The sequence below is a fragment of the Rutilus rutilus genome, assembly GCF_951802725.1.
Source record: "Rutilus rutilus genome assembly, chromosome: 1".
Taxonomy (NCBI): domain Eukaryota; kingdom Metazoa; phylum Chordata; class Actinopteri; order Cypriniformes; family Leuciscidae; genus Rutilus; species Rutilus rutilus.
The window spans coordinates 68,522,406-68,550,186 of record NC_140209.1 but is presented as its reverse complement, the minus strand read 5'-3'; the positions used below and the strand labels follow the sequence as shown (position 1 = coordinate 68,550,186).

The following is a 27,781-nucleotide window of genomic DNA, read 5'->3' as shown; positions in this document are numbered from 1 at the left end:
CCTCTACTGGTACAACAAGGTCAAAGAACTCATGCTGAACAGTGGTGGTAAAATCTCACGGGTTGATCCTGCAGTGTTTTATTGGCAGAATGAGCAGTCTGAGGTGACAGGAGTACTGGCATGCCATGTGGATGATTTTTTTTGGGCAGGTTCAGAGCACTTTGTAACTAATGTCATCCCTGTACTTAAATCTGCATTTCACGTGGGTCGTGAAGAGCATGAGAGTTTTTCATACGTGGGGATGGACATTGCTACTGTGGGTGGTGTAGTGCAGGTGCATCAGCACAGTTACATTGAAAACTTACAACCAGTTCACTTACAGGCAGCACGTGCTGTACAGAGAGAGGCTCCACTAAACGAGAAAGAAAGAGAACAACTCAGGTCCAAAATAGGACAGATTCTGTGGGTTGCTAAACAAACAAGACCAGATGTTATGTTTGACACATGTAGCCTAGCATCCAACATTAAGAATGCTACTGTTCAGTCCATACATGAAGTGAACAAAGTGATCCGTAAACTTAAGTCAAAGAAGGTCACACTTAAGTTTCAACACTTGGGCAACACTGATGATTTGAGTTTGGTGGTCTTCAGTGATGCTTCACTAAGCAATCTTCCAGATGGAGGTACACAGGGAGGGGTTTTAATTGCCCTCATGGAAAAAACAGGAAAGTTCTCTCCACTGTTTTGGCAATCTAAGAAAATCAGACGTGTGGTAAGAAGCACGCTGGCAGGAGAAACCCTTGCCATGTCAGATGGTATTGACAATGCTATGTTCTTGGCTGTGCTCTACTCTGAGCTTACCACAGGTAAAGCTGATCTTAATGCTCTCCCCCTTATTTGTGTCACTGATAACCATTCCCTGTTTGACGCTCTTAAGTCTACAAAACAGGTCACAGAAAAGAGACTAAGATTAGAAATAAGCGGTGTCAAAGAGCTCCTACATGCTAACAAAATCAAAGAAGTGCGTTGGTCAGAAGCCAAGTCACAACTTGTTGACTGTTTGACGAAGAAAGGTGCTTCCTCACTTATGCTTCTTAAAGCGCTGTATGAGGGTGTATGGAAACTGTAATATCTGGACTATTGAGCATTTATCTTGGTACAGTTTTTTTGTTTAAATACTCAAGCTCACTTAAATGTTAATAGAGAGTGTGGAGTAATAAAAAACTTTCTGTGGAACTACGTAGTGTCTTTGGCTATTTTCATAAGATAGAGGTCTCTTAAAGAGTATGTTGGGAAATGAAGGAGGAATTTCCAGTACTATGTCTTTGTGAGGTTTCTACAGCTTCTATAGTATCAGAGTCTATACATTATTTTCTCAACACATTCTCACTAACAACTCGTCTGGATGCTTTGTCAGGACTGCTTGGTGTCATTTTTTAACACACTGGGACTCCTTCAGTGTTCAAAAACTATTAAAAACTCTCAGTCTCCCTCACATACACACCAGCCAGGATGATTCTTACTGATCCACTTACTTGAGTTTGTCCAGTGTGCAGTCTGGATGGTTCATAGCTTCAGAGAGCAGCTTCAGTCCTGATTCTCCTGGGTGATTGTAGCTCAGATCCAGCTCTCTCAGGTGTGAAGGGTTTGAACTCAGAGCTGAAGCCAGAGCAGCACAACCTTCCTCTGTCACCAAACACTGAGATAATCTACAACAACAGTAAGAGTCCATGTCAGTGTGCTTCATTTTTAGAGAATATACACTACAATAAACAACACGGCTCTTCAACCCATCAATTATCTTTACAAGGACCTCTGATTGATTACAATTAGTGATGCTGAGATTACCCAATTTCAAAATTGGCTGTGATTACAATGGTCACGTTATTAAACAGTAAGAATTTGGAAGCTATGTTTAAAAATAAATAAAAAAATAAATTAGTCTTTCAGACTTGTGTGTGGCGTTTTTCATTAGTCACGTTTCTCTGAAAACAATACGCGCTCCGACACAGAGCTTCATGAGAAATTGCGCTGTGTACTCGACAAGCGCTTTGAAGCATCAGTGTCATATGTGACATCACTAGTGAGTACCTCCATTGCTCCTGGTCATTACACTTCATGTATAGAAGTAACCATCATAACTACGGCCCTACTTGACTTGGACCCTACTTGTGTGTAGTTGGAGTTCTACACACAGAGCAAACATGCTTTTACCTCAACCGTTCCCCTCACAATCCAGTCATCATTGGTCTACCTTTACTTCAGAGACACAATCACATACATTAGTAACTGTCAGTATTGCACACAGCATTTTTTTTTGTACAACCCACCACATGCCTTCTACAGCCACTACCCATTCCTCGATGACCTTGGTCACACATTGCTATTGATTTTTTCACTGAATTCCTGGCCTCCCAGGGTAACACCATTATATTAACAGTCATTGGTCGTTTTTCTAAAGCACGTCGATTAATATTTCTACCCAAGCTCCCAACAGCTTTCGAAACAGCAGAATATCTCTTCCACTACGTGTTTCGCTATTATCGACTACCTGAAGATATTGTCTCAGACCGGGGGTTTCCAGTTCATATCTTGGGTCTGGATGACCTTCTTCCGCCAATGTAAATATAAACCTCACATCAGGATATCACCCACAATCGAACGGTCACACCGAATGCCTGAAACAAGAACTCAAGGTTTCTTAGAATATACTGTCAGCAGAATCAGTCGGACTCGAGCCGCTTCTTACCCTGGGCAGAATATGCTCAAAATTCTCTTCAGAAACCCTCCACTGGCATTACCCCTTTCCAATGTGTCCTGGGATTTCAACACCTTTTATTTCAGTGGTCAGGGGAACCCTCTGAGTTACCGGCCGTTGAGGACTGGCTCTGACGGAGCGAGACGGTATGAAACCAAGCACACATCCAACTTCTGGGTAAGGCGGAGTGAACTGCGATGCTAATCGTGTCTCATGAATGTGTTTTTTCAGTCATGCACAAAATACCAAAATCCAATGTCAGGATTTTCATTAAGTAACAAATTAAATTTCTATTTGTTTTTCACCAAACACTATCATATACCCCTAGAACATTTGGAATATAAGACGCGTCACATGGGACCTTTCTGTGATACTTTTGCATCTTTTTTTAAGCTTGATTCTGGTCGCTATCTGGTCGCATACAATGAATGTAGCAAATTGAAAATGCATTCCGAGCCAATCACGTCCCCGCCCCGTCAATCACTGCATCAAGGCGGGGCTCGGCAACAGGTAAACATACGCAAATGTTCATGTGGGAGCGCGCAGACGTTAGTGCAGAGAGGAGACCCTGAAGCGGAATGAATGATCATCGTCAGAAGAGCCGAGTGGTGCTGTGAAAGAGGTTTATGTTTTAAAGAAAAACGTCCATTGGACAAGCTAGATATTGTGGAGAGCATACAAATGCCTGTATGGAGCAGAAATGAAACATTAATGCTCTGCTATTATTGTCTGATGCTGGACTGTGTAAATTATGGTTTTTATATAAAATATTCTCATTGTTTGATGTATGCTTATCTTTATTTAGGCCAAATTTAGGAAATTTAGGCCAAAGTGGGCGAAGATAAAAATCTTAATTCAGTCAAGAGGTTTTCTCTTTTGTTGCTTTATTAACATTAAAGGGATAGGTCACCTAAAAATGAACATTTTGTCATCATTTACTCACTCTCAAGTTGTTTTAAACCTGATGTTTAAATTGAACACAAAAGTTTTTGAAGAATGCGGGTAACCAAACAAGTGCTGGTCCTCAATGACTTCTAAAAGTTTTTTTTTTTTTGTGTGTGTGTACTATGGAAGTCATTGGGGACCAGCAACTGTTAATACCCACATTCTTCAAAATATCTTCTTTTGAGTTAAACACAAGAAAGAAATTAATACAGGCTTGGAACAACATGAGAGTGAGTAAATCATGACAAATTATTTTGGGGTGAACTATCCCTTTAAGGACAAGCGACAGCATGTTTACTAGGTCACTTTAAGACCTGCACGCATCTATAAACAGACATCAGTTAACTCAAATCTGATTTTCTCTCAGCTGTTTTCGTTCACTTTAGACATAACCAACTGTGTTTATGTAAACCTTGTGTGTATTTGGCAGTATTAGCACAATCAGACGCGAAAGATAAAGTCCAGTTTGGCGCTGTTTGACAGTGCGTGCTAGGGTGGTCCTTATCAAGTCCAAGTAATATTAAAAGTTGCTGCAAATGAACTACATTTTATTGAAATCAGAGCAACACTGACGTAACAACAATGACAACAATCTCAAAAAATGCACAAAGTTTTCAACAATCCCTCATTTCTGAGCCAGTGTTGACTTTTTGCAGTCTGGATAGATCCGTCTGTGATCTTCCACCACATGAAGGAGAAACTGCAATTGTTCTTCAGAGTGTGTGAGATAGCCATTATATTCTTGAATCAGAGCCACTCCTCTCTCGGCGTGATCATTGACTACTTTCATTGCATGGTTGCCTGTGCCTCCTGATAATCTGCTTGATTCGGCCAAAGTTCCGGGTCAATTTCAAGGAACGTAATGTGCTCTAAACCCAAACAATAACCAAGGTGATCATCAATAGAAATATGTATTGATTCCACCAGGAAAGGTAAATCTGCTAAACCGGGTCATGGATGGATTAATTTGGATTTAGTTTCTACAATAAGTAAACTGAGATATGTATCTAAAATAGGAATAATTGATGCATTAGATGCTTTTATGGAGATTTTTTTGGAATTTTACTAGCCAGGTACAATACCAATTCAAATGATCTGTTTTTACGAAAATCATCAAAATCTCAGAAAGTTTAAAGCTATTGAGCTACCAGTAATTATTATGTTACTGCCATAAAAATTGGCATGCTGTATTTTCTTATATAAAGGAACAATTTAAAGGGTTAAGAGCATGACAATTGGAGACTTTAAAAATAAGGACCACCCTAGTGTGCGCGCGCTTCGGGCATACACGCTCAGAAAAAGTGCATCATGTCAGAACAGAACGCCAATGAAATGTTTACCCGGCAAAGCTTTAAAGCACGAGCAAATAATTTGTGACAACTTTTGTGATTGTGAATAAGTGCATTATATGTTAATGCTGCATTAACATGTGATGTGAAAGTACGTCGAGTTTTACAGTATTGGGACTGAGGCGCCAGAACTGCAGCTGATAGAATGTGCGCTGTAGCACGATACTATCATATTTCTTCAAAAGCTTCTTCAAAATATTCTTCAATATTTTTTTATTGCAATGTTTTATGTTGAAATGTTTTTATTATTTATTAAAGAAAATTATGCATATCATAACAACCTACTGTAAGCCTATTTAATTCTTAATAAAGAATGCTAAAACAAAAATGCTGCCGACTAACAACAGTCCTGATCAATGTTTTAATTTTACGATAATTTAATTTATTTCACTGTTATGTTTCAGTTATTAAATCTATTAACAAATTGAAACACGAAGTATAAGACACATAATCTATTGACTAGGGATGCTCCGATCAGCATTTTTCTCAGCAGAGAGCGCAGCAGCATGCCGACACACACACACAGAGCGGAAAAGACCCACTCATGAAAGCTGCGAGAGAATGAAACCTGATCGCCGAACACGGAGGGGCGGGATGGTATATTTTCGGGCTTTTCAATAGCAGCCGCAACAGGAAATCAATAAAAAAAAAGTGCTGCGTCAATTGCGTTATTTTTTTTAACCCGTTAAACATCTCAAATTAATCGCAAAGATTAACGCGTTAATTCCCCCAGCCCTAATTTAAATTATACGTTTATCTCTGTAAAGCTGCATCAGCGACGGAAAGTATTATATCACTATAGGTCACTGCCCCGCTTACACTGGGTGTTCTTTAAGGTTCAGTTCTTGGCCCACTACTGTTCATCATTTATATATATCCACTTGGTGACATCATATACATGCATGAACTTCAATTTCATTGCTATGCTGATGACATTCAAATTTACCTCACCACCAGCTCTAACAGAGCATCCCTGCCCGACTCACTTACTGCATGTATCAGGGATATCAAGCACTGGATGTCCCTGAATTTCCTCAAGTTAAATAATAACACAACTGAAATATTGATGATTGGCTCTGCTGCCTCAGTCAAAAGGATGGACCGGTCCTTTGATATTGATGGGGTTCATGTTAAGACATTTTAAGACCATAAAGATTGAAATTTAAGACCTACCAAATAATTACCAAATAAATATTAAAATCAAAGAATTATTTTTATTTCAATGAATTCAGTAATTAAAAAAGCATTAATTTAATTTACAGATAAATCACATTAGTAACCTTCCACACCCAACAACGCGTGTCAGAGAAAAGAACAGAATCAGATATAATTTTTTTTATAGAAAATTGTACTTTGCATATTATACTGTAAAAAACACATAATTAGTTGATTTTAGTTGATCATAGTTGATCATAACTAGAGATGAAATGGCATGAACATTTAATTTCATGATTATAGTGACAAAAATGATCATGGTTTCAAGTTTTATGTCGAAAACCAGCAAATAAATAAATTTCGCATCAATATGCACTTTTGGTTTACATAAACATTAAAATAATACCATTAAAAATTAACATTTTTAAAGTGTCTTGCATGTTATATACTAACATGTACAAGTTAAAATAAAGGTTTGACAAAAAAGGTTTTATAAAAAGATAAACCTCACATATTTCAGACTTTAAATATTTTTTTATAAAAAGAATGAGTCAAAAAAGATAAATTACTGACATTTACAATGCACTTTAGCTTATCTTTTATTAGTAAAAAAACGCTTGCTGTAGCTCTGCTACAAGATTTATTTACGGAGAAGAGAAAAACACCCGTAGTGTTTGGGTGCATTCCCATCCTTCCTATTGACTGAGCTTTCAGACAGCGCCTGGAAAAAACGAGCGCGTCGCTTCAATTATGAGCACGCTTACCGCGCGCCTACATTTGAACGAACTTGAGCGCGCAAAAGACACGATATGTGAACGGCCTCTTGGCGAGCGACCTCCAATCAGGCCGCGAGCGACGTGTTGGAGACCCCTGCACTAGAGCTCTGCTTTGTAGGCTACGACTCGATACTTTTTTGCTACTTTGTAATAACTTTCTGCGGCCAGCGTTTCTGGAAATAAACGAGGGTAAACCCTTTTTAAGACCTGACTAAATGAAATTTAAGACCGCGGATGAAAATCTGGCCGTTTTTAAGACGTTTTAAGGCCTTAAATTTAAAGTTCAGAATTTTAGACTTTTTAAGACCCCGCGGGAACCCTGTAAGCCTTCTTCATCCATCCGTAACCTTGGTGTTGTATTTGACTCAACTCTTTTTGCACTCATATTTCTTCTGTTGTTAAAAACTATTTTTTCCATTTTCGTATTATTGCACATCTTCGGTCTTCTCTAGCTGATGCTGACACCTTAATTCATGCATCAGTTGATTACAGTATGTTCTCACATCGACCAGGCATTCTACTCACATTACTCCTCTGCTGCATGATCTTCACTGATAACCCGTGGCATCACGTATTCACTTTAAGATATTACTGATCTACCATCTGATCTACTTTACTCCTACCACCCTGCCTGGTCCCTTAGATCAGCTGAACTTGTTTTTTTTTTGTCCACTGTAGGTGGAAGTTCATTTAGTGTTAATGCTCCTAAATTATGGAATTCACTACCCCTTACACTTCGTTATATCTCATCTATGGCTACCTTCAAGACTCAGCTAAAAACATATCTATTTAACATGTACTTTGGATAATGTGGCTATATGTATCCTTATGTGTTTGCAATGTGTGTGAGGGTGTGTAAATGTATTGTAATGTACAATGTAAAGCGACCTTGAGCTACGGAAAGGCGCTATATACTTAAAACTTCTAAGTACCTCAAAATGTTGAGTTGACAGTTTTTCTTCAGTCCAGCAGAGAGCACCTTCACTCCTGAATCCTGCAGGTCATTGTTACTCAGGTCCAGCTCTCTCAGGGAGGAGTTTGATGATTGTAGAACTGAAGCCACAACTTCACAGTGCTGATCAGTTAGATTACAGGCTGTTAATCTGAAAAAAAAGGAGTACTCTGGTTATAACCATCATGGAATAAAAATATATTTTCATACATTTATGATCAATATATTAACTAGTTAAAATATATTGAAAACTATATGAAATAATATATTGCGTCAATATTTTACAATATAGTATATACAATATATAAACTATATTTACTATGTTACACTAATGTGTATTCACCTGAGTTACTTTCACTCAATTGAGTTGTTTCTGCCACACAAAGTAATGAGTTGAGTTTGTGTGTAAAGTTAATTACTTAAGGGTGCAATGTTGAAAACATTTACCCCCGGTTTCACAGACAAGGTTTAAGCCTAGTCTCAGACTAAAATGCATGTTTGAGTAGTTTCAACCGAAAGCAACTCGCACTGATATATCTTAAAATATGTCAATGCCATTGCTTTGTCTCAAGATGCACACCAGTAATGTTTTTTTTCAAAGGCAAGTTTATAAAAGCTACTTAAATGCCCTAATTGAACTAAGGCCTAATCCTGGCTTAATCTAAACCCTGTCTGTGAAACCGGGCCGTAAAGTCTAATTGGTCAAAAAAAATGGTTAAGTTCAAAACTCTAGGTTTGTTTTTTTTTCAATCACCCCATTCATCAACCAATCAGAGTCATGCATTCAACAGCCCCCCGTAGTATAAATTTATATTAAACACACATTATTATTAACATTAATTAACCTGTTAACCGTTGCCAGTGCGCCCGCGCACTGAAGCGTTATTTATTTATTTAATTCAAAATTACTATCAGATTTAATGTTATACCTTGACAAACTATACATAATTAAAAAGATATAATACTCAAGTTTCAGTATTTGACCACTATTGTATTCTGAGAAACTCATAGTGACAGTTATGTCTTAATTTGTGTCAGGAGTTATGAAATGAAAAAATGAGTCGATACCTTTAATATGAATTATGCGCGTCAGCCGCTTTCATTCATAAAAAACTCCGTGCTGTCGTCATGACAGCGATACACAAAACAACTTGCCTCAGGGCTTTAGCTCAAAAATGTGCAGATTTGGAGAAATATTGATAGATTCGCGTAGATTTACATCATATTTCTATAGACAGGAATAATATTTATTGAATTTATACCCAAATGCGTCGATGTAATCTTTATGAGCATTTGGTATTCCGATACTGTGTTTTTTTAATTCATACCAATAGCCTGAGGGCGCTACATGCACAATAATAGTCCATATATGGAACATGAAGAAGAGCCATGACCATGTGACATTCCAGGACGTCTGATACACACAAAGCTAACAAGAGATCGTGCTGTAACATGCAGATACAGATGTTTTGAAGACAATAAACATGATTGCACTGATATTTGAGTTACCTGTGTTTTTCAAGCCATGCCAGGTATTTTCATAATAATAGATTATATTTATAATGTAATGCCAATCTATATAGACTATCATTGTGCAGAACACTATCCAATAGTATATTTTCTGTCTGATTTTTTTTATCTGAAGCCAAATTAGATCACAGAAGATTATTTAAAATACTCAACGTGCGTTAAAAAGTAAGTTTAGAGCACAAACATGGTTTTAATCTCATAAATTGTCGTGTATTGATGGTGTGCTAAGCTAACATGCTAGCTAGCCCTAGGTGCACCTGCTACCTAGAAGTTATACTTTTATTATTTTTTGAATGCTACCTGAAATGTGTCTTTATTCAAGAAATGCATTTGATACAGTTTAAAATGTGGGGTAAACTTTGAGAAAAGAAATTAGGGACTGAAACCCTATGAATAGCCTGTGAATAGCCAGTCGTTAGTAGCTATAATGCAGACAAAAGAAATGCATATTTCGAGCCATAACCAGGCTGGAGAGGTGTGAATGTGTGCAGGGGGAGACTGAGACTGAATGGGGATCGTCTGCACCACAAAACAATAGAGACAATATACTGGATAGATGGTTAGAAGATGACAATAAACATCAGTAGCATTTTAGCGTCAAATCAAAATAAAGTCATTTGACATGGTCTTGAAAAACATTTAACTAAATACAGAGTTTTGCACTTATTATCTTCAGATTTTAAACATAGAATGTTTAGACATATGGCTTTAGCTGTAGTGCATTTCTAGATTGCTCCAGTGCCAACTTCAATTTTATTTTCATGAGGATGTTTCATAAAAATTAATTTCTAATAATTTTACAAAACTTTGAAGCTATTTATAAAAAAAATTTTCATTATGACAATAATTAATTCTACATTTACAATAAACTGCCAGGTGTCAGCTTTCAAATGAGATCATACTTGTGCTTTTAATGCAAAGGGTTCATGAACTGTATCTGTTTCAGTTTGGGTATGTCATTTCTGGGGATTTTTCAAAAGTGGGGTTGCAGCTTAACAGGTTAATGAATGAAAGTCAAACTCAAACCTCAGTATGTTGAGTTGACAGTTTGGACTCTTCAGTCCAGCACAGAGTAACTTCAGTTTTGACTCCTGCGGGTCATTGTTACTCAGGTCCAGCTCTCTCAGGGAGGAGTTTGATGACTGTAGAACTGAAGCCACAATTTCACAGTGCTGATCAGTGAGATTACCGGCTGTTAATCTGAAAAAAAAAGAAAAAAAAAGAGGACTCCAGTTAAAAGGTTATGATCAGTCAAGAGCTTGGTCCTGTGTTAATAATGGAGAAGCTTCTGAGCACTGGAGGGATGATAGAGAGCGGGAAGGCCTGGGTTGCACTTTTATTTTACATTACATGCACAATGTTCTTACAGTGTACTTACTTTAGAAAGTACTGGGTAATATAAGGTAACTGCATGGGTTAAGGTTAGGTTTAGGGGTAGGTTCATGGTTGGTACCTAGTTAGTACCCAGTTATTGTAATTACTATTATAACATATTAATTAGTATATGTAATAAGTAAATAGCATGTGCAAGAATTGAACCCTGGGGCACCCCCATAGAGACTGCCAGAGGACTGGACAGCAGGCCCTCCGATTTTACACACTAAACTCTGTCTAAGAAGTAGTTAGAGAACCAAGCGAGGCAGTCACTTGAGAAACCAAGGCTGTTGAGTCTGCCAATAAGAATACGATGATTGACAGAGTCGAAAGCCTTGGCAAGATCGATGAAGACAGCTGCACAATAATGTCTTCTATCGATAGAGGTTATGATATCGTTAAGTATCTTGAGCATAGCTGAAGTACATCCATGACCAACTCGAAAACCAGATTGCATAGCAGAGAAAATACGATGGGATTCAAAATATTGAGTGATCTGTTTATTAACTTGGCTTTCGAACATTTTAGCAAGACATGGCAGGATAGATTTACATTTACATTTATTCATTTAGCTGACGCTTTTATCCAAAGCGACTTACAATTGCTATATATGTCAGAGGTCGCACGCCTCTGGAGCAACTAGGGGTTAAGTGTCTTGCTCAGGGACACATTGGTGTCTCACAGTGGATTCGAACCCGGGTCTCTCACACCAAAGGCATGTGTCTTATCCATTGCGCCACCACCACCCCATAGATATAGGTCTATAAGAATTTGGATCTAGAGTGTCTCCCCCTTTGAAGAGGGGGATGACCGCGGCAGCTTTCCAATCTCTAGGGATCTCACACGATACAAAAGAGAGGTTGAATAGGCTGGTAATAGGGGTTGCAATAATTTCGGCTAATAGTTTTAAGAAGAAAGGGTCCAGATTGTCTAGCCCAGCAGATTTGTAGGGATCCAGATTAAGCAGCTCTTTCAAAACATCATCATTGTTAATTTTGATTAATATGTGCGGGGGAGAGAAAACAAAAATAGGTTGAACACAGAGAGAGTGCCTGCGGGGGAGGGGCTCTTTGCTCATTCTCTCTCTCAGTCAACATGCGCCCTTTCACAAATAAATCACAATAACTGATCAAATAAGGCTTTGGCAGGACAAAAATTAGTTTGGGAGGCTGACAAAAAAAATTCAATGTACGAAAAACCCTGATTTGGGATTGCGCGCTGTCTGAGAGAGCACTTCTGGTGTGTCATTCAACGCGATACCACATTGAGTTCTTTTTTCACAAGTTACTGCGCATAGTAACTGGATAAACTCTTTTTGAAGATAAATGTACTTCCTTATTCCGTAATACCTCGTTAAATGTACACACATGCTTCTTTGACATCTTCACGGCTGACTTGATCTCCTTACTCTCTAATATCCCGCCTTTAACAACTGCAAGTTAATCGATTACGAATTGTGATAAGATGGTAATTTTGTTCTTGAAAATGACGAGATTGTCTTATTAACTTATTCTCGCGTGACAGACTACTAGAAGGGAGGGGTGTCAATTTCAAATATTGACAGTGTTTCACAGAAATCGCTTTCTGCTCCTTTACAGAACGAATGTGAAACTCAAACCTCAGTATGTTGACGCCACAGTTTGGACTCTTCAGTCCGGCACAGAGCAGCTTCAGTCCTGAATCCTGCAAGTGATTGTTACTCAGGTCCAGCTCTCTCAGGGAGGAGTTTGATGACTGTAGAACTGAAGCCACAACTTCACACTGCTGATCACTGAGATCACAGGCTGTTAATCTGAAAAAAGAGATGACCATGGTTAAAAGGTTCTGGTCAGTCAAGAGCTCGGTCCTGTGTTAATAATGGAGAAGCTTCTGAGCACTGGAGAGACGTTAGAGAGCAGGAAGGCCTGAGTTGCACTTTTTTTTCTCCATTACATGCACGTACATGTTCTTACAGGGCTTTTCACACTGCAATTAACCACTGGTTATAGTCATTCTTAACCCCGCTTTTAACCCTGGGTAAAGAAATATCTCACATTTGTAAGATAAAAGTGAGTTTAGCAGTATTAGAGCCGCTTCTGTGCGGTTAACCCCGGACTGCAGTGCCAAACTTGCACAGTGTGAAACGATACAGTGTTAGAATGTTACGGCTAGATACTTAGCAATGGACAGCCAATCGAGTGCCTCAAGTTCACATGCTTTGTATGGTCACAGAAACACTGACACAGAGTCTGAAATCGAATACTTCCCTACTATATAGTATGTCAAAAACTGTACGTTAACAGAGGAGTTTGTCTGAATACATAGTATTTGAAAAACAGTCAGCAAAAAGTCGCCGGATGACCTACTACTTCTGGCAAGATTCTGAAGTACGCATACAATGGAAACTTTACTATCCCATGAGGCCAAGGAAGAGGTTTTATGAATGGCAGTGAAGCAATGTAACTGACGCTTGTAGGTCATATAATAATGACAACATGGCGGATGTAGTACGTCCGGATTACATTCATACTAAACACATTCATACTAGGGCTACACAATGTATCGTTTCAGCATCAATATTGCAATGTGCGCAACCGCGATAGTCATGGATTGATGGATAGTCGTGGATTATTTGCAAAGTTTAACCATCATAGAGTGAAAGTTTATCATTTGCACGTTTTTAAGTCGAGTCAGGCATCAAGCACAAGAGGACTCGTGCTCTGTTTTCTGTGCGCACACACAAAGCCACGCAGACAGCACGTGAACGCCAAATTCAGTTCCCTTTCTCTTTATTTCAAGCTTAAACGGACATGTGCACGTGAAATGAAGTCAAAATGCACGTGAAATGAAGTCAAGTCTGGGCATTTGTCTTAAAGGTAGAGCAGCTTAATGTACCCGCAGCTGTTTGTGAGACCAATGGTGATCAAACAACACAAGAGAAAGAGAAAATTACTTTTGTAGCTTTAACCCCTTAACGCCTGAATTTATAAAGCTGTATATAAAAAAAAAAATTCTGTGTGTTTTTGACTTTAGGTAGATGGTAAATAATGTTGAGATTATCAATTTCACTTTTGCACAACAAATAAATAGAAATTTTGGTATGTTGCAAATTTGCGACAACAGGCATTTAGGGTAATTTTGGTATGTTGCAAATTTGCGACAGTGGGCATTTAGGGTATTTTTTTACAAAATGGAAAAATTAATAAAACACATTTTCCCATCTCAGGAATGTAGATTTTATTCATGGCACAAAGTTGTTAGAACTTATAAACTTTATACTTATAAACTTTGACAAATTAATGAATCTTGACAACAGCAAGAAACAAAACACTCTCCTACTCCCTAACATTGACAGTAGTTTTTATACATTCCATGTTACACTCTGTTTAACTCTTTCCTTGTTTCTCCAGTGCATACATTATATATTCTTATAGTGTTATATCCTAACATGCTATTTTTTGTGAAAAAAAAAAAAAAAAAAAAAAAATTCAATTATTCTAGAATGATTCATTCTATTCAAATAGAGCTATCCAAATCAACTGGTGAAATTGTTTATTTATATTTCGCAATATATATCGGAGAAAAACAAAAAATTGCAATGTAAGTTTTTTCCAATATCGTGCAGCCCTAATTCATACTATATATCACATACATTTTTAATGGTTGCAAAGGTAATTTTCAGAGTTTAATGGAAAGCATTTCTAAAGGCAACAGAAAACTCGCCAATTGGAGTGAAGAATATACCTTTTCATTGTAACCTTTACGGTCCAAAAAGTCCATATAGACAAAAAAAAACTTGATAGCAGTTGGCAATATATAATACGAGGATGCGCAATGCAAAAGCCTTCATGTAAACGGGTTGCATGCGGCATTCATCTAATCAATTAATCTAACACCGCAAATGTGCAAATACGAATATTAGCTGAGGGTTTAGAAGTGTACGGCATGAAACATCAGTTTATAAATAACCAGCATTAATTGTTAACCCCAGGTAAATTATGATCAGTGTTAAGGTTTACAATGACCCATGGTTAACTATTTCAAGTGTGAAAAGCCCTCTTGTATGTCAATAATTAGTTATAAGACAGATAGTTCTAGACCTTGATTCGATGGTTGAGCCGTGTTTTAAGCCTTAGTAATAGAGATGCACCGATTGATCGGCTGGTGACCGGAATTGGCCGATTTTCATGTGATCGGCCATGACCGGCGACCGGCCGGTTAGTCTGACATATGCCGATTTTATGCCGGTCAAATGCACCCGGGCGCCGCATGATTAACATCGCGAAACATCAGCATCACACGTGCAAACGGAACGCAATAGGAAACCTCGTGAATTACGGCCATTTCACACGCAAGCGTGAGCGGCGCATGAGCAGTGCGTATTTTTTTCGGTGTGCATACATTCACACCGCAAGCAGAAGCAGCGCGTGAGCAGCAGTGAAGCGCGGGTTTTGGCGCTCAATTAAAGTGAAAGCACACTTTTGATGGACAAAATAAGTATTATTCCACACAAAAAGTGCCCAAAATGCACAGAATTTGCATGTTGTCTAATGTGTTTTAACAAGAACTGGAGTAGGCTATGTCAGAAAATAATATTTATAGAAAATTTACCCATTCAAACTTGTTTTTATTATTCAGTTTGGGTAAAAAAAGTTCTATATGGTGTTTTATATATATATATTTTTTTAAATGAGTAAACTAGTCAGAATGTACAGTATAAGATTTCTTTTAGTTTAATTTTAATTAACTTTTAATTTCCCACACCAGGAGTAATTTATATAGTTCCATTTTGATTATCTGTTCAAAACATTTTCTATGTTCTATGCAAAATGTTCTATTAAAGAAAAGATAGAAAATAAATATTTGTGTGTGCTGTAAAGTGGATAGAAAAAATGAAATCGGAATTGGTTAAAATCGGTATTGGCAGGTCAAACTCAATGAAAAATCGGAAATCGGAATCGGTCAAGAAAATTGTAATCGGTGCATCTCTACTTAGTAAATTACACTACAAGGACTCAAGCCATCCAAGCCACATAACATTTCCAGTGCTCTTATCACGGTTACAGTACCATAGCATTAAGGCCCGGACTAGTAGTCTCAGAGACAGTTTCTGGTCAATCCTGTTCCTGGAGTACCCACAGCACTGCACATTTTCAACTCATCAGCTAGTTAGTAAAGACTCCAAGACCTCGAATATGTGTGTTAGATAAGAGAGACATCAAAAATGTACAGTGCTGGGATACTCCAGGACCAGGGTTGGGAACCACTGACCTAAATCAAGACATTTCTTATTTTAATTCATCCTCTCCACAACCAGATATATGAGGTAGCGTTATTTTAAAAGTGTGATTTCTAGAACAGAAAAAGTCATGTCATTTAAATAAAAACCTACAGCCTAAATACCAAAACTTGGGGGCATTTTTATTGGGTAGAGAAAAATATTTTACTAAAAATACTTAATCCTTATCCAGTAAATCATGAACAATGGAAAGTCATGTAAATTAATTGGTTAAAAAGAATGTTATCATCTATGAAAAAAAAGACTGAGAAAAATTCAGCTTTTAAAACTTCTGCAATTCAGAAATGCAATTACTTAGATATTAATTATAATAAAAAAAAAAAAAAAATTATATTTGAATCAGTGGACACTTCAAATGTATGTAAATAAATAAATAATATATATTTTTTAAATTATCATTACAGTGCATTTACCAGAGGAAATCTATGAGTATGGGGGTATTATGTTCATATTCCAATTCATTGATATTATGTTCATATTTTGACACTCACAGAGCTTTTCTGCAGTTCCTCAGAGCAGGTAACAGTCTCCTTAGACCCTCTTGTGATGATATGATATTGTACTTTTTAGGGTCAAACTCATCCATCACCTCCTCTGACATCAAGATCATGTTTGCCAAAGTTGAACATTGTGCAAGAGAAAGACGTTTTTCGTTTGTTCCAGATTTTAAAAATGCCTGCATTTCTTCAACAATAGAGTTATTCTTCATCTCAATCAAGCAATGCGACAGATTCATCCATCTTTCAGGGCTGACATTGTTTTTTTGACCTCGTTTGAGGTTGTGGATTATTTTCTTGATGTTCTCTGGGTTGTTCTCTGTGTGAATCAGCAGATCCTGTAAGAGTCTCTGATTGGACTCCAGTGAGATGCCATGAAGGAATCGAAGGAGAAGATCCAGGTGTCCATTTTTACTCTTCAAAGCTTTATTCATTGCTCCCTTCAGAAACACATCCAGAGGAACATTTCCAGACTGAGTTCTGGACTTTCCAGTGAGAAACATTTTCATAACTTCACTGTTCTTGTGTAAATAACAGAAAAACACATACAGTGCTGCAAAAAACTCCTGAAAGCTGAGATGTACAAAGCTGTAAACCTTCCTGTGATAAATCACAGATTCCTCCCTAAAGATCTCAGTGCAAATCCCAGAATACACTGAGGCATCAGTGATGTCTATGCCGCTTTCAATCAGGTCCTCCTCATAGAACATCACATTGCCCTTCATCAGCTGATTGAAAGCCAGTTCAGCAAGTTTCACAATCACTTCTCTGTTGGACTGCAGGAGTTTCTCTGGATCTCTCTCTTCATACTTCTGGTTCCTCATGCTAGTCTGAATGAGGAGGAAGTGTATGTACATTTCAGTCAGAGTTTGAGGGATTTCTGCACTGAGATCTTGTTTCAGGATGTTTTGAAGCACAGTGGCTGAGATCCAGCAGAAGACGGGTATGTGGCACATGATGTGGAGGCTTCTTGCTCTTCTGATGTGTGAGATGATTCTGCTGGCTTGATCCTCATCACTGATTCTCTTCCTGAAATATTCCTCCTTCTGAGGGTCATTGAATCCCTGAATTTCTGTCACACGGTTGATGTATTTGGAGGGGATCTGATTGGCTGCTGCTGGTCTGGTGGTGATCCAGATGAGAGCAGAGGGAAGCAGATCTCCTTTCATGAGGTTTGACATCAACACACACACTGATGAAGACTCAGTCACACCAGAAACTTTCTCACTGTCTGAAAACATCAGTGTAATTCTGCTTTCATCCAGACCATCAAAGATGAACACAACTGTACATTCATCATAAATCTTTGGGTCCAGATCTTGAAGTTCAGGATGAAAGTCCAGCAGAAGTCTGTGAAGACTGTACTGATGATCTTTAATCAAGTTCAGCTCTCTAAATGGAAGCACAAATATGAAATCTACATCCTGATTGGCTTTTCCCTCGGCCCAGTCCAGAATGAACTTCTGCACAGAGACGGTTTTTCCAATTCCAGCGATGCCTTTAGTAAGAACAGTCTTGATTTTGTCCTCCTTCTCTCTTCTCTTCTCCTCATATCCTAGTTCGGGTGAAGCATCAAAGATGTCATTGCAGTTGATTGGAGTGTCTTGGAGTGTCTTGTAACTTTTCTCCATCTGTAGCACCTCATGTTCTTCATTCACTCCTTCACTCTCTCCCTCTATGATGTACAGCTGTGTGTAAATCCTGTTCAGGAGGGTCTGATTCTCTTGTAGTTTGATTCCCTCAAATAAGCTCTCATACTTGTTCTTCATGCTGGTTTTGTGCTGGTCTTTGACTCTCTGCAGATCATCATGCACTGGCTGGTGAGAATCGAGCTGCAGGGCTGCTTCTGTGTCATGATGACTGATGTGTTTCTGACAGGAGGAGGATGTGCTGGTCTGACAGGACACATATTTGATCTGGTCAGCTCTCCAATCACTGAAAAAAAAAAAAAAACATTATGATGAACAGAAAGACAAACAAAAGACAGAAAATATTTGAATGTCTTTAATATTAAATTATCCTATTTGAAATCATACCACAAACACATTTAAAAAGAAGTGTTTGATTAATTGACTATAATATGATTACTGTCCCATGTGACAAAAATGCAGTCAAATATATATATTAAAAAAAGTATATTTAACAAAGGCCCTACTGACTAGAGGTCTGCAAGCCCGTCGGGGCCCGACACGCTAAGCCCATTCAGGCCGAGCTTGGGCCATTTTTATTTTTTTTTACAGATCGGGCTCGGGTCGGACTCAGGCTTATTTAGCTTCTCTCCTTTCATTGTGCCCATAATATACGTGCAGAGCACACGTCACATAGTGTGCATGAAATATTGTTATTACAAATATTATACATCGCCTAAGCAACACAAATGCAATACGCATATACGCACGCATCACTCACGTGCATTAACAGGTGACAGTTGACCATGCAGAGGATCAGGGAGAAGTTGGATTTTTTTAAAATTAATATTATTTAACATTAGCCAGTTGGCGAAGAGTTCTTCATTTTTGAACATTGTTTTGTACATTGTTCTTCAGTTACTTAAAAGCAAAGAAAGGAAGGCCGTTTATTTACTTATTTTTGCGGTTGGATCCCGTAGCGCTATATTCTCTACTGAATGCTTATGCTTCTCTCTAATGGACAGTCTGTTCAATATTTGTGTGCATGATGTTTCAGGCCTATAATAAAAGTTTACCTTTTAGTAGTGTGTGACGTGTTTGTGTTTGTGTGTAGCAGAGACAGCGCGCATCAGAGAGTGCACATCAGAGAGCACGCGTCAGAAAGAGCTTTAAGTGATATTGATGTTGGTCTCGGGTCGGTTCGGTTTCGGGTTGAGAAATTGCAGCCGTTGTCGGGCTGGGGCCGGGTAGGGCTTGAACACCACGGGCCAGGGCCGGGTTAGGGCTGAAGTTTTAAAGGAACACTCCACCCATTTGCATTAAGCTTTGCAATGTTAGAAACCCAGTCATACTATTGAATGGTCGTGCAACATTTTCTCATTTTCCCCTGAGACGAGAGAAATCTGTATTTACCTCTTTACACTTCCTCCTACAAAAATCGTCATTTGCGTCATTGTAGGAGGAAGTGTAAAAGGGGGGGATTTCTGTTAAGACTACAAGCACTAGTTCCCACCCTTTCAAACCCGCCCATAGGGGGTTGGACCTAATGCGCTAACAGACCTATCACAGATCAGTGCCAGTGCGTTTGATTTAACCGGCAGAAACCTGCACAAAACATGGACGAAGAAAGCTGAGTAGCAGGGGTTACCATACACTTTTTCCCGGACATGTCCGGCCGTCGAGATCGTCCAAAATGTCCGGGATTCGGCATTTGCTTTCTGCAGTCGCCATTCATTGTTTACATGCACACCTTTTGTTTCAATCTAACTGAATTCATTCCGATTGGTGAATCTGAATGTAGTGTTTACATGAACGCTAAACAAGTGATCGGTTGATGTGCGTTTTAACATTGCTAAGAAAATTCCCGCACCTCCGTGAGATGCAAGACCGGTGCGTCTCACAGGTCTCGCTCATCAGTAATCACGCCACCGGCCTCGCGCCGTTCTCCCACGCCCCTCAGCCTCGTCCTGCTCGCCACAGTAAACATAATGAATGGCGACTGTAGAACGCAAAAGCCGAATCCCGGACATTTTGGGCGATCTCGAAATCCCGGGCAAACTCGTCACGGAGACTCACTCGTAGCCTAGCCTTGTTGTTTTCAACTGCGCCCTCTTACTGGTAGGCGTGGCTTGGGAGTGGCCTCATAGGGCAGCGAAGCAAGTGCATTCTGGGAGTTGTTGTCGTTCATCCACATAAGCCAAAAATACATTTTCTGGCTTTTCTCAGTCTAGAAAGCTCCAAATTCAAAAATAATTTCACATTTCTTCTACATAAATGACCTATTTTAAATACACATTCATCTTTCCAGAGGTGGAGTGTTCCTTTAAAGACTCTTTCTTTACATCACAATTTCAGTTTCTGTTGTATTTGATGTTTTCTGTTTAAAGAACTTTATTGCTGAAATAAAATAAAAATGTAATAATGTTCCTCTTGTTGTTTGTGTACACTCTGTGTTCTTATGTTGAATGTCTCACTCTACATGAATATACTCACAGACGGTCTCTGGGCGCTGCTTCATCACTGAGATCAGGGGGCTGTAGAGGAGATGCTGCTCTCTTTCTCTTCCTGCTGAAGATACTGGGAGAAAGAGAGAAATATTTCAGACTGTTTCTTTGAAGATTATCTGTGTGCTCCAACAAATTAACACCAATACTGGTTTAAAGAGCAGTACTTGTATTACATGTAAAGAAAACAGAGGTTTTCTCTTTAAAATATTATATATTATAATATAAACTAATAAATGTTAATTTAATGAAGCAGACACAGATTACTGTTTTCCTTGATCCCTTTCCTAACTATGTGACAAAATATTTTAAGTTTAAACTGACCAATCAGTAGACAAGAGTAGGGATGTCGTGATTACCCAATTTCACAATTTACCGCAATTAAATGGTCACAGTTATTAAACCATAATAATATGGAAGATACTGTTAAAAACTGAAAAAAACACTGTCTTTCGGACTGAGATTAAGCACTTGCTCCCCGCGTCTGCCTGGATGCTCTGTGAGGCTGTTACTAGTGAATTCACAAGGTGATTATCTGGGTAAAGCAAGCGCATACATAGCAGGAACTTTCAGCACAAGTGAAACTCAAAATGAAAACATGGTAAACACAGACCTGCAAACTCACAAGTGGTGAAAAAGGTTGCATGTTTATGAAGTAAACTGTTGTAGGGGGGTCTGGGGGCATTGTCCCCCATGAGAAAACATTTGTGATTTTAACATGTAGGCTAAATGAAGCATTCTGATGAATTCTGACAAGAAAATAAAGGAAAAAAGATATTTGCTTCAAGTAAAAAAATAATTTATTGACACTGGGCTGGACATTGACACACATTTCCTAATTTAATTCAATATTGGTTAACTTGGGGCCTATCAGGTACATAGCAAATTTCTTCAAAGAAAAAAAATATCTTTTAACTAATGCTGTAAACTATAAGGAACCCCAGTTGGTACATCATTGTAAAATTAAAGGTTAAAAAATATTTATTTGTAGGCTTAAGATACTTACATTTAAATTACACATAAGGAAGTTTTTATAATAACGTTATAATACATTTGTAATTACATAAGTATGTTTCTACTCTTTTTTTTATATATAAACATTTAAATGGTGGCTGTCATAAGTAAATATAATTTATTCTGAAGCAATATTCTCATCAGTGTTCTATCAGCTTTTACATGTACTTAAATCTGCATTTTTGTGATATTTACCACTGGGCGTTATTTACCTTTATAAAGGCCAATTTTTAAAAATCTTTTTAAATATATGCGTCATCTTTCATGTCACATTCTTAAATTTGATCAATAATTTCAGTTTTAATGATGAGGGCTGTTATCAATCGAATTAAATAATTTGCACTGCAAAATTACAACTGTAATAAATAATGTTATGTGATTGATGTTTAAACAAATGTACAAAAATAAAAAATAAAATCAATGATACTTTTAAACATGAAACTAAACCACCAATAGGTGGCGACAAGTAACCGTCTTAATAAATTAGTCATTGAGTCATTCATTAAAACGATTCGTTCAAAATGCTGTACCATTCAATAACAAAATACTGCACTGAAGTGTTGCTTTTCTTTTGTAACAAAAAGAGTCAATATTGTGTCTAAAATGTAAGTAACTACATATTAACTACTTGTTTATTAAACTATAAATTCAATTTAATATTTGTATTTGCAATCGTGATAATATTCAGTAGACCAGCTCCCTTAGTCGTGTTATGTTACTTATAACATTTAGTGAGTTGTTTCTGTGTGTTGTTACGCTCATTTGTTGAGACTGTCCTTGCTGCAGCCATTTGCGCAATTACATACTTGATAAATAAAATACGTAGTTAATGTTTAACGTGCATGCACGGAATTGGATGTTTTTAACACGCATGTATTAATCTTGTATTGAATGTAATTTAAACTGTAATGCCGAGTTAAAGATGGAATAAATAGATACAAATGGTTGTGTTTCATTAGAGAAATTATTCTGTGATTTTAAATCAGTAGCTATCGTATATAAACTTTAAGCAACGAGGGCATAGTGTTTTGAATAGCCTATATAACCCATGTATTATTATTATAATTTGTTTAATTTGGTCCTTTATGAATACAAATAGACTGAAAATATCTATAACTACTGTCTTAATTTTTTTTTCACTCATAGTCTGTCTGATATATATAGCCTTATGTGTTATTTGTTTCATATTTCCGTAAAAGCAATGTGGCATTTATTTGTTCATGAATTAATTAAATACTATTTCTTACATGGCTGCAGTTTGAGGAAGAAACTGTGCGTGTGTGTGTGTGTGTGTGTCTTTGTTACAAGATACCAGAGGAAGAGAGATATGGCTTCAGGGAGATGTTTGACAGACCAAATGGGGAAGACATATAGAAGTGCAGATTTGTGCCGAATATTTGTGACCGAATCGGAATATTGAATAGAGGACAGGGTTTTACTTTAACGCTCCTCCTCTCCATCTCTGCTCATAGCAGACTGACAGTTTGAGCGGAGTGGTTTAACGTTTTCAACCCAAGCCGTCAAACTGACGTCATCAGAGAAGGAACGCCATTCCAGACCGAAAGTAACTTTTCAGATTTTGATTAAAGCCACACTAAGTAGAATTTGTGTTTTTGTCAAACAGCAACCCCTAGAGTCGCTGTGGAGTACTTGCACTGCCGTAAATATATTAGCCTATATTATAACGTTTTTACATGATTGCAACTAAATCACAAGTAAATAGTCTATAGTCTAGGCCTACTGTATAATTTAATTTCTGTTGTTTTTACTGGAATGTAAACATTACAAAATGCTAGATAACATCAATTAAGTTAAATGTACGTCGCATTATTTCATAACATTGGCCGTTATGATGTTTAGACATTAGACATGATTATTGCAATTTATCATAATAGTTTGCAAATTGTGCTCGTTCATACTATTTACAACCTCTACGTTAGGCTTATTTATGTCCTGATAATTATGTGAGATATTGAAAGCTGTTCTCATGATAATCGCAGAAATTATGTCAACAGCGTCGTCTGATATCCCTCAGGACTACGTGATAAATACACCTCACAACACCTGAGTTCAGCTGGCAAACTAATTTGTGAGGCATAGCTATCTGATTTATCAAAACAATTCCATTTACACCTGGTCACATAAATGTATTTTTGCGAAACGGATTTAAATCCGATCTTCAATTCTCGCGCTATATGCAGATTGAATGGAGTGCACGTCACCGAAAGCAACAGATATGAGCTGCATTTCATAGATCATCAGCTAAAATTTCAAAATCAAAGACCGCAATAGCCTAAGAGAGAGCAGTAAGCCTGGTAAGATCATTTCGTTTCTTTACTTTTAATGATGAAGATTGTGTTAAGCGTCTGCGACTTACTTTCACTTTGATTTGCGATAGTTTGCACGTTGGCTTGATGCAGTTGCTCATCTGCGGTGATGCGTGTTCCAGCGCGTCGTCATATCTGGATATAACATATAGCATATAACACGCTCTCACACGTTTTTTTTTTGTATTTTATTTTTTTTTTTTGGGAGGAGTACAATTTGGTTTCTTTCAACAACCATATGCATTTACACTTGTCCAGTTTCGTCTGGAATGCGTCTCAGATCACCTCCTGAAGTGGTTTGAGGGATCGGATTCAAATCCGTCTCGAATGCATTTCGGAGGGCATTTACACCTGGACTTTTCACGATCGGATAGCTATCAGATCTGAGAAAACGCATTAAAGGGGCATTTCACCCATTTGAACATTGTTTTTTATTTAAAGTGGGTCATATATGTAGTCGAAATGTAAAATAAATTTTGAATTTGGTGCCTTTGTGACCGAGAAAAGACAAAAAATTACTTTAATCGATTGACAGCCCCATTATTAAGATATTCATATTCAGAGAAAAGAACATCAGTGAGTGAATCATCATGTTAAAAAATTTCACATCCAACTTCATGATACTCACACAGGGCCAGAGGTCACAGCAGGTCCATCACTGAGATCAGGGGGCTGAAACATGGATCTGTTACTCTTCATAGACACACAGCTGAATTCTGGAGATGGTCCATTACTGAACATAGGGGGCTGAAACATGGATCTGTTACTCTTCATAGACACACAACTGAATTCTGGAGATGGTCCATTACTGAACATAGGGGGCTGAAACATGGATCTGTTACTCTTCATAGACACACAACTGAATTCTGGAGATGGTCCATCACTGAACATAGGGGGCTGAAACATGGATCTGTTACTCTTCATAGACACACAACTGAATTCTGGAGATGGTCCATCACTGAACATAGGGGGCTGAAACATGGATCTGTTACTTTTCATAGACACACAGCTGAATTCTGGAGATGGTCCATTACTGAACATAGGGGGCTGAAACATGGAGTTGTTACTCTTCATAGACACACAACTGAATTCTGGAGATGGTCCATTACTGAACATAGGGGGCTGAAACATGGATCTGTTACTCTTCATAGACACACAACTGAATTCTGGAGATGGTCCATTACTGAACATAGGGGGCTGAAACATGGAGTTGTTACTCTTCATGGACACACAGCTGAATACTGGAGATGGTCCATTACTGAACATAGGGGGCTGAAACATGGAGTTGTTACTCTTCATAGACACACAGCTGGATACTGGAGATGCTGCTCTCTGAGTGTGAACAGAAGCCTCCTTTAATCCCTTTCTGTAAGAACAAACAAGTGCTTACAGTAAAATTATATTCCAATTGTTGAAAGAGAACAAATTTAAAAAGAGTCAAAGGTCAAGTGCTCAACAAAAGCAAACAGGAATCACCATAATGGTGACGTCAAACATCAACATTAACTAGAGATAAGTTTAATTCTCAGTGAGAACAAGAGACCTATGAAAGAAATAAAGTCAAACTGGTCTTTATTATTAACATTCATTTTCAGACTAAAGAACCTCAGTGAATGAATCATCATGTTAAAAACTTCACATCCAACTTCATGATACTCACACAGGGTCAGAGGTCACAGCATATCCTTCACTGAGATGAGGAGGCTCAAGCATGGAGATGTTACTCTTCATAGACACACAGCTGAATCCTGGAGATGCTGCTCTCTGATTGTCAACAGAAGCCTCCTCTTCCCTCTCCTCACACACATTCATTTTACAGGCAGACTTCTACTTCTCTTCTTCCTAGATAAGATACATTATTTCAGGCCTGTGTGTGGAAACACAAAACATACACTGACTTTTGACACAATTAAGTTTCAGTCCTAGCTGGTGACCAGAAGCGAGGGTGCACAGTGACCGAAGTGGCCGGGCCCCCTGTGGTGCAGACGCTGTGTGTTTGGGGCCCAAGACGCTGTGGTTTACAGTGATTTTAGGCCAGTTAAGGGCCGTTTTTATGATGACACACAAAACACAGATACAGCAACACCCACTGTTGGCGCAATAATACTGGGATAATGAGCTCACAGGTGTGCGTTTATAGAATATTTTACAATGGCTTTGAACACAGCTCAGTCAATATTAACCAAGGACCAGAACTATCAATTTGTGATCCCATTTGTGCTTTACCTAGTTTGTGGTTTCGTGTTTAACAGAGACAAATCTTGAATCTTGTGTTGCTCTGTCAAAATTGTTTATTATTATGAAGTCTTATTATTATCTACATCCTAAATGATACTGCAGACCAACTTCAACTTTCTATTCTCAAACTAAAACATTTTTACTTGCTTATTTCTGTATTCATATACATTGATTTATGTAGTTTACATATTATTTTTCGTTAACAGAACAACCAGCTACAAACATCAGTAAGTTCCCTTAAAGGCAATTTGCGCTGCATTGAATGACGCTGTGGGAATGCTCTGTGTGATTGCATTGTGAAGCATGTGTGAAATCAGTCCATTGGTTTGTCGGGATCGGGTTGGATCTGAGGTCATTTTATTATTAAAGTTCGATTTTTTTCTATACTCAGTTCAATTGATATGAACAGATATTATGAATATTAATCATTTTAATTTCATTTTCAGGGATGACACTGAGTTCTTTCTACATGAATTCCATGATTAAATGGGCTTAAGAATCAATCGTTCTTGTAATCAATTTTACTGTGATTTTTTTTTTTTGTTATGTAAAGTTTGTGTTTTTGTAACAGTTATGAGTTGTTTTTATAATTATTATTTGTTATATATTTTATTAAATGCCTTTAATTATAATTAAATAAACTAAATTTTACATTAAATGTCCATACGGTACACACTATTTTTAACAATAAACATTAAGGTAATAATATTAGCCTATCATGTAAAACAGTCCTTGGCAAATAGTGCTTACAAAAACGTTTTGGCAACTCTGTGCCAAAACGTTTTTGTAAGCACTATTTGCCAAGGACTGTTTTAGCTAAAAGCTTTCGCTTTTAGCTAAAAACTCTTTTACCCCTCTTTGTTAATTTTTGAAGTTAACTTTTTGCCTGTATTATCATATTTACCTAGTGTTTTGGACTGAACACACGAGTAGAGTCGCAGTCGGTGTGCTGTAGCTGTGAGTGAGTTTGTCCTAAACTCCCTGCGCTTCTAGTCCGGGATCCGCCATTATAGTTTCTACCGTGATAGGAGGAGCTGTCAGGAGAGAAGCGAAGCGAACAACTTGTTTAAATAGTTTAGACGCAAATGGTCTTCATTGGTATTATAACTGTGAAACGTGAAGACATTGTTAGATTTTGATTTACCCAAATGGTGTCTAGTCATCCGATATGAACGCTTTCGGTTTCACTGTTGACATGAGAGTTCCGCTGCGTCAGTTCCTCCCAGGCTGAACGTGATGACGTTGCAAGTAGAGGTCTCCAATTCCCGCGTCAGGTCAAAGCCATACATTTTTGTTATGGTTCTGTAATTTAAGAAATCCTAACGTTGCTGTAGCCTAACGTTATATGTGTGTGTGTGTGTGTGTGTGTGTGTGTGTGTGTGTGTACTGTGGAGCTTTTTAATCTATGGTGCTGTTAACGTTACCGTGGTCAATAACGTTAATGGACATTGATATTATTGGCTAACGTTAATTAATTAATCACAAAAAGCTGCAATGGCTGCATATTATGTTATAT

At 37.9% G+C, this 27,781-nt stretch overlaps 1 protein-coding gene across 2 annotated transcripts; it reads right to left on the bottom strand.

Annotated features, from left to right (window-relative positions):
• Positions 1-1,169: 1,169 nt before the first annotated feature.
• On the bottom strand, positions 1,170-27,479 carry LOC311295375 (uncharacterized protein). 2 transcript variants are annotated; one of them, XM_084416720.1, is made up of 10 exons: positions 27,410-27,462; positions 27,170-27,299; positions 25,688-25,869; positions 24,656-25,393; positions 20,676-20,759; positions 16,549-18,489; positions 12,398-12,571; positions 10,432-10,605; positions 7,856-8,026; positions 1,170-1,649 (listed from the first exon to the last, which is right to left on the bottom strand). In XM_084416720.1, exons 3-10 carry the CDS (start codon positions 25,837-25,839, stop codon positions 1,472-1,474), a joined length of 3,612 nt encoding a protein of 1,203 aa, XP_084272846.1. In that variant the 5' UTR covers positions 25,840-25,869; positions 27,170-27,299; positions 27,410-27,462; the 3' UTR covers positions 1,170-1,471. The 2 variants fall into 2 exon arrangements, with proteins under 2 accessions (XP_084272846.1, XP_084272845.1); XM_084416719.1 differs by having other exon boundaries at positions 1,171-1,649; positions 25,688-25,894; positions 27,410-27,479.
• Positions 27,480-27,781: the final 302 nt, after the last annotated feature.

Excerpts from the sequence above, each read along its gene's own strand:
- LOC311295375 (XM_084416719.1), bottom strand. The coding sequence starts at position 25,839 with ATGAATGTGTGTGAGGAGAGGGAAGAGGAGGCTTCTGTTGACAATCAG. Across the intron at positions 12,572-16,548 it reads AGGAACTGCAGAAAAGCTCT|ATTAACAGCCTGTGATCTCA; the intron begins GTGAGTGTCAAA and ends CTCTTTTTTCAG. Across the intron at positions 8,027-10,431 it reads TGTCAACTCAACATACTGAG|ATTAACAGCCTGTAATCTAA; the intron begins GTTTGAGTTTGA and ends CTTTTTTTTCAG.